The sequence below is a fragment of the Ziziphus jujuba genome, chromosome 9 (assembly GCF_031755915.1).
Source record: "Ziziphus jujuba cultivar Dongzao chromosome 9, ASM3175591v1".
Classification (NCBI taxonomy): Eukaryota; Viridiplantae; Streptophyta; class Magnoliopsida; order Rosales; family Rhamnaceae; genus Ziziphus; species Ziziphus jujuba.
The window spans coordinates 798,027-816,115 of NC_083387.1; the positions used below are offsets into that span (position 1 = coordinate 798,027).

Here is an 18,089-nt window from a genome sequence, read left to right on the forward strand (position 1 = left end):
GGGAGCTTGTTGGCGTTGTAGATGCATAAATCAAAGGCCATAACTGATAGGAGGTCTTCGAGAAGATGGAGACCGTCGATGACATAGCAAGTCAAGTGAGCGCACTCAAGGGGAAACAAACCCCATGGGGGAGTACTAGCCCCTCAAGCTCCACTATGGGCGAGCGAGATGGAGCCATGGAAGAGGCCATAGACAGCCTAATGGCCACAGTGAATGACCTGACGGAGGACTTTCGAGCTACTATGGAAGCATTGAAGATGTAAATGGGGCAAATAAATACCAAAGTGCATGAGCCTCGAGCGTACGGAGGGGCGCACAATGCGAAAGAGCTCGAAAACTTTTTATTTGACATGGAACAATATTTTCGAGCGATAAGACCGGATTCGGAGGAAATGAAGGTGACCACGGCTATAATGTATCTAACCAATGATGCAAAGCTATGGTGGCGATCCAAATATGAAGATATCAAAAACAACAGATGTATCATTGACACATGGGATTAACTATAGAAAGAACTCAAGAATCAATTCCTTCCCGAGAATGTGGATTAAATTGTTCGATGACACCTAAGAGAACTGAGACAAACTGGCAATGTGAGGGATTATGTGAAAGCATATGTGAGGGATTATGTGAAAGCATTCTCGGCCCTCATGCTTGATATCCACGACATGTCAGAAAAGGATAAGCTTTTTTATTTCCTGGAAGGTTTGAAACCTTAGATTGGGACCAAACTCCAATGACAAAGGGTGCAAGATTTAGCCTCAGCGCTAGGGGCAGCAGAGCGCCTAATGGACTACTCGACAAAAAGCCCCAGCAATAGAAGACCACAACTACCTCCCTCAAATGCCAATAGTGGTAGGTTCTTTAGGCCCACCAATCTCACCAGTCCTGGGGGAGGCGACAGCAAGAAACCTTTGAGCTCGAGAGACCTTTCACCGCGAAACCCTGACCTATGACATGTTTCTTATGCAATGATCCCCACAGAGTTGCCGAATGCCCTCACAAGACTACCCTCAATACACTACAAGCTTCCATTCGTTCCCAAGAAAATGAGAGAAGGGATAGCAGAAGAAGGAGAAGACTACGTCCAAGTAGGGGCGCTGAGATTCTTAAATGCCTTCAACAGACAGGTCATTCAAGCTAAGAAGACTAAGGAGAAAGGTCTTATGTTTGTGGAAGCAGTGATTAATGGGAAGGCCGTTAGAAGCGTGATGGTGGATACATGTGCCACCCATAACTTTTGCTCAGAAAATGAAGCTAGAAGGTTAGGCCTACGCTTACAAGAGGATGCGGGACAAATGAAGGCTGTAAATTCCAAAGCCCTACCCACGGTGGGCTTGGCAAAACAAATACCTCTCAAGCTGGAAACTTGGGACGACCGAGTGGACTTGATTGTAGTACTAATGGATGACTTTGATGTCATCTTGGGAATGAACTTCCTGGTGACGAAGAAGCTGATCCCCATTCTGGTTGCTAACAGTTTGTTGATGATGAGAAAGCAAACAGTAGCAGTCCTACTACATAGGAAGCAGCTAAACAACTCCAAATTTCTATCGGCTTTCCAATTTAAGAAAGGGTTGAGATGTAAAGAACCCTCTTACGTAGCATTGGTAGTGGTAAAGGAGGACGAAGATGATGAGACAACCCCTCCATTGGTGTTAGATGCATTGAAATCCTTTGACGACATGATGCCAAACAACCTACCGAAGAACCTATCTCCTCGATGAGACATTGACCACAAGATAGAACCGATACTGGGAGCAAAACCTCCAGTTAAAGTGCTTTATCGAATGGCCCCGTCCGAGCTAGCAGAACTACGACAGAAATTGACAGAGCTATTAAAGGTAGGGTTCCTAAGACCCTTGAAGGCACCTAGTTCTATATCAGAAGAAGAAAGATGGAAGTTTGCATTTGTGCGTAGACTGCTGAGTACTAAACAAGGTCACTGTGTGGAATAAATATCCGATCCCTTTGATAGTTGATTTATTCGATCAACTAAGTGAAGCCAAATTCTTTACCAAATTAGATTTGAGATCGGAGTACTATCAGGTGGGGATTGCCGAAGGGGAGAAAGAGAACACCACTTATGTCACACGATATGGGGCCTTCGAATTTCTGGTGATGCCTTTTCAGTTGATGAATGCACCGGCAACATTTTGCACTCTCATGAACCAGGTATTCCGAGACTTCTTTGATAAATTTGTGGTGGTGTACCTGGACGACATTGTAATCTTTAGTCCTACCCTAGAAGAGCATGTTGAACACATTGGAATGGTACTTCAAAGGCTATGAGAAAACCAATTATTTGTGAAGAAGGAAAAATGTGCCTTTGCAAAGAAACAAACTAAGTTTCTAGGCCATATTATTGAGGAGGGGAAGATCCGTATGGACATGGAGAAGGTAAAAGCCATCCAGGGGTGGAGAACTCCTAACAACATGAAAGAACTTCGATCTTTTCTAGGATTGGCAAATTACTACTATTGCTTCATCGGAGGATACTCGAAGAAAGCAACTCCTTTAACAGAGTTGCTAAAGAAGGATGTGCTTTGGGAGTGGAATAAGAAATGCGAGGGCGCATTTGAGGAACTAAAGAAAGCCATGATCAGTGACCCGGTGTTGGTCCTTCCAAATGTCACGAAACTTTTTGAAATCCAAACTGATGCATCTGACTTCGCTTTAGGCGGAGTCCTACTTCAAGATGGTCATCCTGTTGTCTATGAAAGCAGGAAGTTATCGGGAGCTGAAAGGAATTATACGGTTCAAGAGAAGGAGATACTTGCCGTAATTCATTGCCTGAGAACCTGGAGGCACTACCTATTGGGGTCAGTTTAACAGTAAAGACTGATAACTTTGCTGTTAGTCACTTCCTCACACAACCAAAACTATCCCCGAAACAAGCTCGTCGTCAGGAGTTCATCGCGGAGTTTGACCTTCGTTTCGAACACAAAGCGAGGGCTAAAAACTAGGCTGCGGACGCCTTGAGTCATAAGATGGAGCTCACGGCGTTAAAGGCACTGGCTAATGTGGCTGCAAGCACTATTGCCACTTCGATGCAAGAACTAATAAAACAGCATTTAAGAGGAGACCAGTGTGCACAAAACATCCTAAAACTATGTAAAGAGGAGAAAACTCGCCAATTCTGGGAAGAGGATGGCCTGTTATGGACAGAAGGAAAGAGATTGTTGGTCGCAAGGGCTGGAGACCTAAGAAAAATGTTAATGCAAGACTGCCATGACACTTTGTGGGCTGGACATCCGGGATGGCAAAAGACATATGCATTGATCAAACAAGGATACTATTGGCCACAAATGCGCGACAATATCATGGACTACATCCGAACCTACCTTGTGTGCCAACAAGACAAAGTAGAGAGGCAGAAACCATCGGGGTTGTTGGAGCCATTATTTGTCCCGGCGTGTCCATGGGAGAGCGTGTCAATTGATTTCATCACCAACCTTCTAAAGATCAGGGATCTCTCAAGTATTTTGGTGGTTGTGGATAGATTCTCGAAATATGTAACTTTTATCCCAGCGTCGAAATACTGTATAGCTGAGGAGACGGTCTGTCTGTTTTTCAAATTTGTGGTGAAGTATTGGGGTGTTCCTTGACACGTTGTCAGTGACAAAGATGCGAAGTTCACGGGATCTTTCTGGACCGAATTATTCAGACTTCTTAGGTCCCAACTCAACATCTCCTCCAGCTATCACCAGCAAACTGATGGACAAACAGAAAGATTCAATGGCATGTTGAAGGAGTAACTATGCCACTTTATCAGTGCCAACCAGAAGAATTGGGCACAATTCCTTGATGTAGCACAATTCTGCTTCAATGCACAGAAGGGGTCCCCCACGGGTAAGTGCCCTTTCGAAATTGTTAATGGTCAGAAGCCTTTGCTTCCACATACAATCAGCGAGTATCAAGGTAAGAACCCAAGGGCCTTCAACTTCACTAAAGAGTGGAAGAACAACTTGGAGATAGCCAAGACTTACTTAGAGAAGGCGACAAATCGAATGAAGAAATAGGTAGATAAAGAACGGAGACCCCTGGATTTCAATATGGGGGATATGGTGATGGTCAAACTAACCCGAGAGCAGTTTCATTGGCTAAGAGATATGGACCCCAGATTGATGAGAAAGTATGAGGGACCAATGACAATCATCGCCAAAGTCGGGAGAGCCTCACATAAGATGGTAACCCCAAAATGGATGAGAATGCATCCGGTATTCCACGTTAGTAACCTTAAGCCATACTATGCAGACAAGGAGGATCCAGAGGCGCAATACTCTAGCAAGAGCTGAAGTCAAGAGCAAGCTGCCGAAGACGATGAAAGAAATGGAGGAGATCCTTGCAGAAAGAATCAAACACGTGCACCGACAGCCAGTATGGGACTACCTCATCAAGTGGAAGGGGCTAGGAGAGGAGGAAACCAGCTGGGAGAAAGAGGTCAACTTGGCACTTCACATGCAGAAGATCAAGGAGTTCAAAGCAGCTGAGTCGTTGAGGGCGTCGACAGAATGAGTGGGGGAGGATGTAAGAGTCACACACACCTCCGCATTTTGACTGTAATCAAGTTAAGTTCATCCAAGGTTATTAGTCAAGCCCATGGTCACTTGCTTTGATTTCTAGTTTCCATTGTAAGAAGTAGTGTCATTATGATTCCTTGCATATTTTGATGTATATTTCTGTCGAAATGAAAATGGCTCAATAAGCTCTTTAGAGGAGGTGGCTAGTAGGCGAGTTGTTGGGCTAGACCACAAGCATAGGTGAAAACTTTTAATAGCGTGCTTATAAACCTCTCTGTTGTTCTCTCCATCGAAACTAAATAAAACGAACGCATTTCCTTCAATTGTGTTATTACCTTGTTTGCTTGTCCCTTTTTCTAACGATTGTTGTTGCATGCTTTACTACGTGATTTGTGCTAGCATAATACTAATATCGTGTGGATTATTTACTTGCAAGGGATATTAACGGTTGACTTATCGAAACAAAAAGGAATTACTACGGAGTATTTAAATTCAAGCCCGTGTGGAAAAAGGGTGGTTATCTTCACTGGGGACGTTGCAAGATGATTAAGCCAACGATTTGTCCCATATTATTATATTGTGTCATTTAAATTTCGTGCAGTTAGACTAATATATTGATGATTCCTTGAATTTTCCCGTTTCTTCTCTCTAATCTCTCCCATCAAACTCTTGGTTTTGTAAAGTCAAGCCATTTGATCAATATGTGTGATTCCTACCATATTTGTCCGTTCCAAAGGTACTTGGTCATTTCTCATTTCTCTCAAGTCAAATGACATTTTTTTTTTTTTTCTACAACTCAATCAAAAGACTTTGGTTTAGCTTTTTTTGGTATATGTGGGAAAGGTTATAAATGTTACATGCTCTTATTATTATTATTATTATTTTCCTTCTTCTTTTTATCTTATTTGGAATATCATATATAACAAGATCAAAGAGATTTTGTATTCAAAAGTCAACAACTCTCTAAACCTAGCTGATCCAATTTTCGAGTCCAAAACACAAATGTAGCTTTTTGTAATTTGAAAGCAAAGTGCTATAATTCAAAAAGTGAAATGTAATTAGCCCTATCAATTAAGGAAGGTATTTCATTACAAATCATCTTAGGTATTAAACATATATCTGTATAATTTTATGGCTATTAAGCAATATCTATATAATTTTACTATACTATAGTAAATTTTATGTTTTTGCTAAAATAGGTATTTCACATCCTATTGTATATAGTAAAAAAGTACTTAAACCAATTATATATCTCACGGTATATAATGGAACATAAAATGCTTTAAAAAATTATACTTAAAAATAATTAAATATACAATTTTTCACAATTTCTCTATACATCTCTCGTTATATTACATCCAGTTAAACATGTATATATATATATATATATAATGCAGTTTATGTTGGCTGATTGTCTTATCACCCATCAGAAAGCGGCTAATTATATATAATACACAGCATGCATAATACATTTAATATATAGCAAACATACAAAACAGAGTTTTTTTATGTTTTATTTTATTGCGAAACACTCAGCGTCTATATCTCAATTATTTGTGGGTCCCATGAAACTTTTATGAACGGTCGTTAAGCCAATAGATCGCTCAAATTTCAGAGAACACACTTTAGGCCAACTACCACCTTATCTATTCCCCCAGTAAGTTCCGGTTTTTATTTTTCTCCTTGTTTTCTGCCGATGGAAAATGAGCCCTTTCTCGCCGCCCAAACAAGGCCCCATCAGCAACAACAACAACAACTCCAGCCCATAATCGAGCACCAAGATTACTCCTTTCGAGTCGCTCCCTCTCTCAGCGACTCATTACTCATCTTCCAAGAAACCCCACCACGACGACAAGACCCACAGTCGTCAGCCGCCTCAACTGAATACGATGCCCCAAAGAGGAAGCAACTCCACCGGTGCAGAACAGCCCCAGCCATGTCCGTCATGCGGGACCGAAAAGCAAAGGCCGCCCAGATTCCTAAACCACAGTTGGATTCTAGCTCCATTATCATCAGGCAAGCCGTGTTTTTGCTTATCATATATCTCGCTCTTGGAGTTGTCATCTACTCCTTCAACAGGGACAGGTTCTCCGGGATAGAAACCCACCCGGTTGTAGATGCTCTCTACTTCTGCATAGTAACCATGTGCACGATTGGCTACGGGGACATAGCCCCCTTAACGCCGCTTACGAAGCTCTTTGCTTGCGTCTTTGTGTTGGTTGGTTTTGGGTTCATAGACATTTTGCTGAGCGGGGTTGTCAATTATGTGCTGGACTTGCAAGAAAGCCTAATACTGGCGGGGATTCAAATGGGCCAACAACAACATCAAGCCCAGTCCCAGTCCCAGTCCCACTCTCACCACCATGGATTTTCTGCTAGGGACTACATTTTTGATGTGGCCAAGGGCAGGATGAGGATCAGACTGAAGGTGGGTTTGGCTTTGGGAGTGGTCGTCTTGTGCATCGGAATGGGAGCGCTTGTTTTGCATTTTCTGGAGCATTTGAATTGGATTGATTCCGTTTATCTGTCGGTTATGTCGGTTACGACAGTTGGTTATGGGGACAGGGCTTTTAAGACTCTGCCCGGGAGGCTTTTCGCTGCCGTTTGGCTTCTGCTATCCACGCTGGCCGTGGCGCGTGCTTTTTTATATTTGGCAGAGGCTAGGATTGATAAGCGGCACAGGAGGATCACCAAGTGGGTGTTGCATAGGGATATTACTGTCCAGGATCTGCTTGCAGCCGACATCAATAATACCGGTTTCATTAGGTACGTCTTGTCCGTGGGGTGTTGTTGTTTCTGCCATTCTTTATCGCTTCCTTGAAGAAGCTTTGACAAATTGTTGTTTGTTGAATGTTGAAATTGAATGTATTTATTTGGTTGGACGTAATTGAGATTTTGAAACAGAACCGGACTACAGGAAAACTAGCTTATTGGTTTTCAGTTTATATGTATATGTTATTGACACACAACTGAATCTTAGATGGTCTTGTTTATTCTTGATGTTCATAAAAGTTTTAAGTGGCATATATATATATATGGTTATTATGTCTCTGTTAAGATGTCAAAATAAGATGCCAAAGAAAAAGGCACCTGCCCTTTACTCGATCCCCCTAAATTGCAGAAAGCTTATTTGTTGGAGTCAGGGAAAGGCTCTAGGTCTGTTTAGTCTATAAAATCCCTCTCTTAGCTAGAGGTCCTGGGCAAAGAGAGTGGACGCTATGTAGTGTTTTGTGCTTAACTAATTAACCTCTAATTTTATAGTCCTAATTCTTGAGCAAGCCAATAGTTATATGCTGAAAATGAAAAGAAGATTGCTTCCATTAGAGAAAAGGGGAATGCATTATGCATATATATATATATATAGTCGTTTCTCAGTGCCAAAATAAATTGGTTAATGCCCATCACATAATTTTGCAGAAAGGAAAATCCGTAAATGTACCATTATCAAGGGAACAAGAAGAAAGAAATACATAAATTCTTTTCTTGATCAATCAACAGTCTCAATGCAAGGGATTAGCTAGGTTTCGTATTCACTAGCTAGCTGTTGTATATTGAATTCTTTTCCTAACCTATGCTTTTATCGCAGCAAATCAGAGTACGTCATTTACAAGCTTAAAGAGATGGGAAAGATAGGGGAGAAGGATATATTGCAGATCTGCAATCAGTTCAGTAAGCTTGACCCAAACAATTGTGGGAAGATAACACTGCCTGATCTGTTAGAGAACCACTTATGACAGCAAAAGCCTTTCAAATGAGGATCTGTCTATAATTATTTCAGCGAAAAGGAAATAAAGAAAGGGTGTCAAGACTCAAAAGGGATGGGGGGCAGAGCACCATGCATTTATACTCATGCATTCCTTGGCCTGGGGAGCAGAGCACTGTACATATATGAAAATTGTACAAATTTTAAAATATTTTTAAATCTCAATACTGTAACGATGTATCAAACAAAAAAGAAACCATCTAAAAAGAAAAGAGAGCAGAAAAATGCAATGGATATCCATATATGCATTTCTTTTTTTCTTTTTTCTTTTTTCATATTTGGACTCCAATTGCTTGAACTTGGGAGGAATGCAAGCATTATTCTATCATTTTTTGGCATGCAGAATGTGTCATTTTATTAAATTACAAGCGATCTTGTTAAGTAGAGTTAGTGATGACCGAAAAAAATGTAGATGGGTAAGGACCTTCAACTTTTGTGAACAGAACTAGCAGTGGTTAGTGAACTACTCCATAGCATAGCTAAGTTGAGCTTGACCCAGATAAGGTCATTAAAAATTTAAAAAAAAAAAAAAAGAAAAAGAAAAAAGTGAAATTTGTTTGACTAATTGAACTTTTGGGCCATTGCTAAAGAGTTGTCTCGGTTTTGACACTTGGAACTTTTGAGTCGGGTTCAGTAAGGAATAGCCCACTCACTCCACTCCAAAACAAAGAATTCGATAGATTCCTGATTTCCTCTTGGGACAATAAGCTCTTGTCACTACCATTGATATATATCCACGAATCATGCAATGTTATTTTTCTGCAAAGCCAATGTCACACCTCTTGTTGTTGGTTTCTGATGAGCGGGTGAATGTAATGTTCAATCTCGAAAGTTGCAATCACAAAAAATAAACCCCATTGCGGACAGCCAGTTTACTTGGCATTGTTGTTGTAACTTTGCAAACACGATCATCATGCTTGGATTTTGCATTGGCATTGCAATTGCTACTGCTAGGAAGTTGCCTTGCTTAATTTGTAGCGACCCAAAACCGGATCCCTCCCCTTGAATTTGTCGAATAGGTGATTGCCATCTTTAATACCTCATTCATTCATTTTGGCATAAGTCCAGAAAACAACACAGATTTGATAGGAGTTCTAATTCAAGGGAATAACAAAATCCTTCCTTCCAGGCAAATTATGATGCACAATCTTTAATCCACCTAATTGACAAGTCAGCCAGAACCAGATAAACATCTTATTCTACCTCTTTGCTGGTTTGGTCTTTTATTTGTCACCCAACCTAACACTCCCTGTTCCCTTAAATTTGTTGGACAAATTAATTACATGTTTTAGCTACTTAGCCAAATCACATGCTGCGTACACGGAAACAAAATAAATAATTATTTACTCATGATTTTTCCCTTTCTTCCTGGTACATGTATACTAGTACTACTATGACAACTAAAAACATGCTCTTTGATAATGATTCTGTATCAAGTAATCATCTGAGCCAATCACCTTTTAAGATTATTATGACGTTCATTTACTACCATAAAGCATTATTGTTGTGTACACCACAACACATTTAGTATTTTCTTAATAACGCTATTTGGTTTCAATAAATTGCAATTTTCAAACCACGATTCTGTTTGCTCATTAATTCATCTACTCATCATTAATGATTCAGATGAATAATCCAAAACTAAAAAATATATCTACATAAAAAAAAAAAAAGAGGGTTTGGCTTAGATTTGGTGTTGATTAAAATTGAACCTTTAGACCCAAGACCTTCTAAACTCGAACTGTAAAAAAAAAAAAAAAAAAAAAAAATCTTCTAAAAAAACTAAAGACTTCCTGGAGCATAATGTTTTATTGGTTAAATGATTATTTATGCTATTATTCCAACCTTACTCCATATTGGTAAAATTTCAATCTCTTCAAAGCAACTTGAAGTCGCAATAATGGTAAATCCATACCATAACTTCGCTAGAATGAAGAAAAAGGAAATTCTCACCTATTTTATTTTTGCGTTGCTTTCAATAATTACGCTAACAGGACATATTCCTTTCTTGGCTACTTTTTAGACAAAACACGGTTTGGCAGTCAGGCTTTTTTGACTTTCACGCACGTAAAAGTTGTACCCAATTACAGTGACAGTGGGCCAAAAGAAGCCAACTACTGCTTCAATTGATTGTATGTCGCTTTACTACAATTCAAAAAATATCAAATAAATTTTCCCAAAAAAAAAAAAAAGAAGTAAAGTGCCCGGAGTCAGTAATATGATATGAGATAATCTCAGTTTCCAGGAGAAAAGAACGGAACCACACCTTAAATTGGGTAAAAACTGTATCACACACAACTTACCAAATACATATGAAATAATAAAAAACTTACCAAGTACATTAAATGTAAATTATGTTAATTAACTCTGTGTCCCAAAAGAATTAAATATAATTTAATTCAACAATAAAACAAAATAAAACATCATGGTAAGGCCAACATCTCTCCTGCAAGCTAGCTGAGCCCGAGGAGGCCCATTCCCGGACACTAGATTATTTTTCTTACTTATAAATAGGAGCTGTCCCGTGTGCCTCTTCAGTCTGTGAAGTGTGGAGCACACAGCCAGGCTTTGAGCCATGAGGAATCAAATGAATGAGTTATTTGTGTGGATCTTAATGCTGCTTATAAATAGTGTTTCTGGTGCAAGCGGGAAACAGTACACCTCGGCTGTGGGAGACCCGGGAATGAGAAGAGATGAACTGAGAGTGGCCTTTGAAGCTTGGAACTTCTGTAATGAAGTTGGTGCAGAAGCTCCTGGCATGGGTAGCCCAAGAGCTGCTGATTGTTTTGATCTCAGAGGTAAGGTCCCAATATGGAGTACAGACTAGTGCTTAGTTTTTTGTTTTTATTTTCTGCTCTTGCCCCTGGGTATGTTATCATTAAATCTTCCATTTTAATAATTGATTCAATGCTATACATTTAATATTATGTTCCTAGTTCTCATAAACCCCCACAAGACCAGAAGCTTTTTTTTTGTTGATAGATATAATTAATCATGCTATATATATATATGATATGGGGCAGGTTCTTCTCTGGAACACAGAATAAGAAAAATTGATAACAAACTTGGAGTTGGCACACCATTCCCAGGGTTGAGTCCAGTGGCTCTAAACAATGCAGACCTTTATGCAGCACACAAGGAGCTCTATCTGGGTTCTTTATGTGAGGTTGAAGATTTCCCAAAACCATGGCAGTTTTGGATGGTCATGCTTAAAAATGGAAACTTTGACACCATGTCTGGTTTATGCCCTGCTAATGGGGCAAAGATACCACCTTTTAGGTCAGAAAGTTTTCCTTGCTTTGGAAAGGGGTGTATGAATCAGCCAACCTTCAGCCATTCAGAGACTGCTTTGTTGGATGGCAATATATTGAGAGGAGGTTTTAGTGGTACTTATGATTTGGGTTCTGATCCTAACAATGGACTTGATGGGATATCTTACTATGAAGTTGTTTGGGAAAAGAAAGTCGGTGCTGGAAGTTGGGTATTCAAGCATAAGCTTAAGACTTCAAAGAAGTACCCATGGTTGATGCTGTACCTTAGAGCGGATGCAACCAGAGGATTTTCTGGAGGCTACCGTTACGACACAAGAGGAATGCTCAAAACTGTAAGTGGAAACCAGATTAATTTTGAATCTGTAGCTTTCCTTCCCCTGAAATTAGTTCAAGATTACGCTTGAGCTACTGGTCTTGGCTTTTTATTATTCTAAAGTCTAAATAATTCCCCAAATAGGGATTTAATTTCTAACATAACAAAGAAGAGGTAGATACTCTGCTTGTTTGTTTTGATGATAAAACTGTAATATAGTGGTCATATCATATGAGAGATGAAAGATTATATGCTTTCTTAATTGCTTGTTATGAATGTTAGATATTTGAGAAATGCCATAATGAAACACAGTGGAGCAATAATTGTGCGGCTATTTGTCTGATTGCATTTTGCAACCCTAAGGGAAATGGACTTTATTTTAGGTGATACATACTTTAACTGGGGTAAAGGCTTGAATAATTGATCTAGTTTACCTGTCATCACCCAGTGAAGCATTCTCTAATAAGTTGTTGTATATTTTCTTAGCCAAGCACGGGAGCGTGGCAGATAATAGTTTGTGAGTTCTATAGCATATCATATTTTTAGTATTTTTGTATTGGGCATGTGTAAAGGCTTGAATAATTGATCTGGTTTACCTGTCATCATCCGATGAAGCTTTCTCTGATAAGTTTATTGTCTGTTTTCTGAGCCAAGGACGAGAGCCTGGCAGATAATAGTTTGGGAGTCCTGGCAGCTAGCATATCATATTTTTGGTATTTTTATATTAGGCATGTTTGCCTGATATAAATATATAATGAGAACAAATGGGGTGTTTATTTTATTATGTAAAGTAAAAACACTGAAAACGAGATTTGACATATGTATGGTTAGTTTTGTGAATTGGTTGGTTGGTTGGTTGGTTTTTATAACACCAGAAAAGTGACAGTTCTGAGTTGGATTTCAGCATCCAGAATCACCAAACTTCAAGGTGAAATTGAATTTGGATATCAAAAAAGGAGGAGGACCCAAGAGCCAGTTCTACTTGATTGATATAGGAAGCTGCTGGAAGAACAATGGGTTGCCTTGTAATGGGGATGTCCTGACTGATGTAACCAGATACAATGAGATGATAATAAACCCAGAAACTCCTGCTTGGTGCAGCCCTACAGGATTGGTGAACTGCCCACCTTACCATATTACTCCTGATGACAGAAAGATTTACAGAAATGATACTGCTAATTTCCCATACTCGGCATACCACTATTACTGTGCTCCTGGGAATGCCCAACATTTGGAGCATCCTGTGAGCCTTTGTGATCCTTACAGCAATCCTCAAGCGCAAGAGATAGTTCAGTTGTTGCCTCATCCCATATGGGCTGACTATGGCTATCCAACCAAACAAGGGGTTGGTTGGATTGGAGATGGCAGAAGTTGGGAGCTTGATGTTGGTGGCCTTTCCAGCAGGCTTTACTTCTATCAGGCTAGTAGTAGCGTTAATCCTTATATTATATAAATAACAATTAATTATATATATATATATATATATACACATATATGTCAGATGTGAAATGTGTAATGTAATTCATTTTTACAGGATCCTGGCACCACTCCTGCTACAAGGGTATGGACATCAATAGACGTTGGCACTGAAATTTTTGTCAGTGACGAAGACGAAGAGGCAGAATGGATTCTAAGTAACTTTGACGTCCTTCTCACATAAATTTCAACTTGATTATTGTTTCCATCATTTTCCATCTCAGACTCATCAAAAAATCATTTTCCATCTCAGAAATACAGGATTTGCCCTCAACATCAGTGAACCTAAACAAGCCCGTAAGGGCATGTTTTTCTGATTAATAAATAGTTTACATTTCTTATACCAAGTTCATGTTGTGAAATTATATGATAATTTGATATTAAAAATGATAATGCAATCTGAAAAATGATTGGATTTGGATTTGGAGGTTTTGGTGTTTTGGCTGTTTTGGATTCACAAATTGTAGAGTTGTCATTTAAGAATGTATAGCATATATGGACCTACCATGTGGGTGCCAGGATGTGGGGTGGCCACCAAACCTAACCTTCCACATCCAAACAAAGACCCGTCTACGCCACGCCGGATCTACCAATTCGTAATTTGCTTAATTAATTAATTAATTTTGTAAAAAGTCGAAACTGAAAACTGGAGTGTGTTAAGAGTATATAATGAGATTGACCATTTGATGTTGGGTTGGCCCAAATGAGATGAATCCTAATTATCTCATTTCATGGGCTTTTGAGTTTGATGTTTCTTAAATTTTTAGTAAGGAGAAATGCCAGTGGATCCTTTCGTCTAGTCAAAAGTTGTTATCTAGGGGGAAAAAAAGAAAAAAAAAAAAAAAAAAAAAAAAAGAATAGGAAATGCAAATCAAGCAAGCAAACCAAACAACCTCTTGCAAATCCCTGCCCTATACAAGTTCAACTACCAGATGATGCTGTATTTTGTGTAGGGTTGCATTTTCTTATTTTATTCTAATCCGCTTGGGAATCTTTTGCTCAAAAGTAGAGGAAACGAATATTTATATGGTGGAATATTGTCCACATAAAACACAAAAGGATCCTGAATCCATACATGGTAATTTGTCAATTGACTTCATGATGGAGAGGAGTCTTTGATAACAGAATGCTGCTTTTGTCCTAGAATCAGTTGGAAGGAAGCTTAGCAGTTAGCAGTTAGCAGTTAGCAGCTAGCAGCAGTTATCCAAATTTTTGTTGTGCCTTTTCTCCCCGTAGAATGTAGATCCAATGTTGTTTTGTTGCCCATAATTTGGCTCGTTTTGCCCTTACTATTGATAGTTTCTGTGTCGGGTTGGAACTTGGAAGAGGGCCCTTCTTCACTCCAGTACTCTTCGAATAATGATGCATTTGATGTAGTAGTACAGTACAGGTTGGGGTGCAGTACATATAATTTTGGGCTTTCATCAGATATTTATTTTTAATATGTTTTAAATTTAGTACGAGATTGTAGTACACGGTGAGCTTAGTGAACTGGGTGGACAGTACATGTTTGTACGATTAGTCTCGCATGTTTATATATATATTATATATATATATAACTATAAATATATGCGTAGAATGAAAAGGCTGATGAAGAAATTGATGAAATTCAAAGCGAAATTGTGGAATGACAGGCAATTTCTTGGTTCGGTGGCAAACAAATATAGAGGTAAACGTTGAAATCCATGGATGGAGAAAAAAAGAGAAATGGGTTTGGAAAATAAAAAGACAGGGAAGCGGCAGAGCATGGATGGAGCCATCACCAGAATGCGGAAAGCTGTTGTGGCTCTACTCATGCACTGCCTCTTCCCTGGCTTGCCATATCATATCATTCCTCTCTTTCTTTTTCCCTCCTAATTCATTTTCTTATTTATCTATTTATTTTTAATTAACTCACTCTTGCTTTGGTACATAATATTTTTTTTTTCCCCCTTTTCTTTATTACTTTTGGAGGCACATCAAGATTGAGAAGCAGCCAAAAGCACAGGTCTTAACCAGATACAACAAATTACATGTGGTTTTGGTTTGGTTTAGTAAAAGTTATAGAGGGAGGGATTTCATAATTCATAGGCCTTCATGGTCAAAAATCCAACCGCAGCTCAATGTGGTCGATACCCAGACACCACGCGGAGCGGAGGAGCTTTGCATAGTTTGCAGTAGTAATGAAGAAATGATTTAGGAAAAGATAGCATAGTTATGTTTACTCTTTTTTTTTTTTTGGGGTAATGGCATAGTTATGTTTGCTAGTAATTAAAGTTGTGACTTGTTCATGATTTATACTCATTTCTTATATGACATTCTTAATTTCATTACTAGTGGTTGTTTGTACTTTGTAGCCCCTCAATTGATAGTCTTGCTCCCTTATATCCTTTACATTGATTCCAATTTTTGCATCAGAGAGAGAGAGCAAGAGGAAAAGAAAGAGAGAGGCCGCCAACCCATTCCAGTAAATCAATTTTTATTTTATTTTTTGAGGTTATGCAAGAAGATAAAGTGCTTCATTTTCAAAATTTAATTAAAACTACATGCATCTTAAATTACTTGTAATCAATTACACTTTTAACATAGCTCTTCTCACTTGTTGCTTTGCTTTGCTTCGTGCTGTGTGCTTCTGTTGGAAAAGAATGGCTTTTCTACTGCTGCTTCTGTGAATACACTAATTCAAGTCCAACTGAACCAGCAAACTGTACCTCCACATTTTACCCAAAATCACAAAAGAATAATGTTGTAATTCAAAGGATGTAATAATTACATGAAATCTTTGACTCTGTTTTCAGTGCGGACTGGGTACAAATAATCACTTAGCACCAAAAACTTGATAACTCTCTCTACTTAAAATAAATAAATAAATAACATTGAACCTGAGCCACCCAACCCTGAACATATATTAGTTGGTTATTGGAATGCTATTGGTATTGGACTTGAACGCTCTCGGCCCTTCTATGCAGTTCAAGTGGGGGCTTTGCTAGAAAACCACCTTAGAAAACCAACAGGCTTTCGCCAACCACACCATTTTGTAATTTCCTGATGATTTCCTATCCAACGGCAACAATCAGCGCCAGTCACCCCTTATCCAATGGCTTTTATTGTACACGTGGAAGAGCCATATCTAAATATTTTCATGAGAGAGACACTAGAACCACTGAATGTTCATACGATCAACTACTCCATATGACATATTGACAATCACAATTTCCCATTCCCTTGTAAACTCTTACATTAATTTTACCCCTAAATTCTTAATCAGAAAGTTAGGACCCAGGACTATCTGATTATGCTGTCACAACTGGAAAATTAAATTATAAAGGGAGGCTACATAATTATTAAACTGAATTACTCGAAGGAATTTCAAGTACAGAAAAAGCAATATGCAGATTTCATGTGGTACTGCCTGAACATATGTCTGTTTGCAGAGCCATACAAGAAACTGATTCTTGCAATTAGTTTACTGCTCCTTTTGCAACAGCAAGAGATAATGCATATGTCTGTTTTAGTGTTAGTTTTTTATCAGCTCTAACTTCAGAAATTGTTCCCCAAAAAATTAAAATATATCAAACCTTTCAGGCTTGGTTATATAGATCATTTAAGTTATAAAAGGACCATAGAGAAACAACCTTCATTTTTTAATTTAGTTTTCTACCATAGCAAATTAAGTAGCAGATGGGATTGGAGCACGTGGATTAGGTTATGTAGAAGTGGAAACGTTTAGACCCCAGAAAAAAAAAAATAAAATAAAAGATACAAGAGTAATTAGGAAATTGGAGTAGAAGAGAGAATGATACATACTCGTTATCTTCATTGGTCCAGCATACGGCGGATTGAATACAGTCGAGTTGGACATAATTATTGTGTGCTTCTCCCAGTCCCAGTCCCAGTCCCAGTTTATGGTCCAATTGACCAGACTCTATGACCTGCAAATCCTCCAGAAGGATAACGTAATGTTTCTGTACATCCTCAGCACTCTTCTGGCCTCCAATCTTGGCTGCGACCTCTTGCCACCGATCTGGGTCTTGTTCATCAACCACAGCCAGAGCCAGCTCAAATTGCTTGTTCTCCTCCCAACTCCAGCCACACAACACCTTGGGAAAATCATTCGTATCCATATATATATATATATATATATATGTATATGTATCACCCTTCGATTTGATTATCACTCTGACCAGTGACCAGTGACCTGTGAGTACAAGTGACTAGTACTGTCTGAACTAAATATAGCAGGGATGGCCCAAATATTCATAATTCATTACTTATTCTTGCATGTTAATATGTATCGGAGAAAGAATCTTTTCCTGGTACCTCGTCTGATTCTCTTGATCAGATTCTAGCAGACACCTTGCCTTTTTGTGTCTTTCTTGCTTTGCGGGGGCTAACCAGATACTGATCAACAGCTACTAACTCAGGTTTCTGACATGGTTACCAATACTTGCAAACTCTGGTTTGTTTGCAAGTGTAGCCGATAACCTTATTTTCAACCCACCCAGATCTAAACTTTAACCACCCAGACTCTATTATATTAAAATAAACATAAAAATTAAAAACCACACGTAACACGTAATTAAAATCTCTATCCGTTTGGGCCAAAACGGGAAACTAATGATCAAGACAAAAACTCAATACCTCATTAACCGTTTCTTGCAAAACCGAGAATCTCTTTTTTATATATTTTATATATATATATATATATATTTTTTCCCTAAAGCAAAAAACAAAATATATATATATATATATATATTTTCCCA

At 38.8% G+C, this 18,089-nt stretch overlaps 3 protein-coding genes across 5 annotated transcripts; 2 read left to right on the plus strand and 1 right to left on the minus strand.

Annotated features, from left to right (window-relative positions):
* Positions 1-6,116: 6,116 nt before the first annotated feature.
* Positions 6,117-8,571, plus strand: LOC107426204 (two-pore potassium channel 5). Of its 2 annotated transcripts, none has more exons than XM_048481534.2 (2): positions 6,117-7,289; positions 7,941-8,093. In XM_048481534.2, the coding sequence occupies exons 1-2, from the start codon at positions 6,220-6,222 to the stop codon at positions 7,954-7,956; spliced, it is 1,086 nt and encodes a 361-aa protein (XP_048337491.1). In that variant the 5' UTR covers positions 6,117-6,219; the 3' UTR covers positions 7,957-8,093. The 2 variants fall into 2 exon arrangements, with proteins under 2 accessions (XP_048337491.1, XP_048337490.1); XM_048481533.2 differs by lacking the exon at positions 7,941-8,093 and adding an exon at positions 8,110-8,571 and having other exon boundaries at positions 6,125-7,289.
* Positions 8,572-10,723: 2,152 nt separating this feature from the next.
* LOC107426203 (uncharacterized) lies at positions 10,724-15,682 on the plus strand. Of its 2 annotated transcripts, XR_007242840.2 has the most exons (5): positions 10,724-11,084; positions 11,310-11,890; positions 12,776-13,291; positions 13,406-15,016; positions 15,301-15,682. XR_007242840.2 is itself a non-coding variant. In XM_048480337.2 (4 exons), the coding sequence occupies exons 1-4, from the start codon at positions 10,862-10,864 to the stop codon at positions 13,529-13,531; spliced, it is 1,446 nt and encodes a 481-aa protein (XP_048336294.1). In that variant the 5' UTR covers positions 10,724-10,861; the 3' UTR covers positions 13,532-15,682. The 2 variants fall into 2 exon arrangements, 1 of the variants encoding a protein (XP_048336294.1); XM_048480337.2 differs by having other exon boundaries at positions 13,406-15,682.
* LOC112492946 (protein RADIALIS-like 4) lies at positions 15,265-17,987 on the minus strand. Its single transcript, XM_025077717.3, has 2 exons — positions 17,134-17,987; positions 15,265-16,031 (listed from the first exon to the last, which is right to left on the minus strand). The coding sequence occupies exons 1-2, from the start codon at positions 17,448-17,450 to the stop codon at positions 16,004-16,006; spliced, it is 345 nt and encodes a 114-aa protein (XP_024933485.2). The 5' UTR covers positions 17,451-17,987; the 3' UTR covers positions 15,265-16,003.
* Between the last annotated feature and the right edge of the window lie 102 nt (positions 17,988-18,089).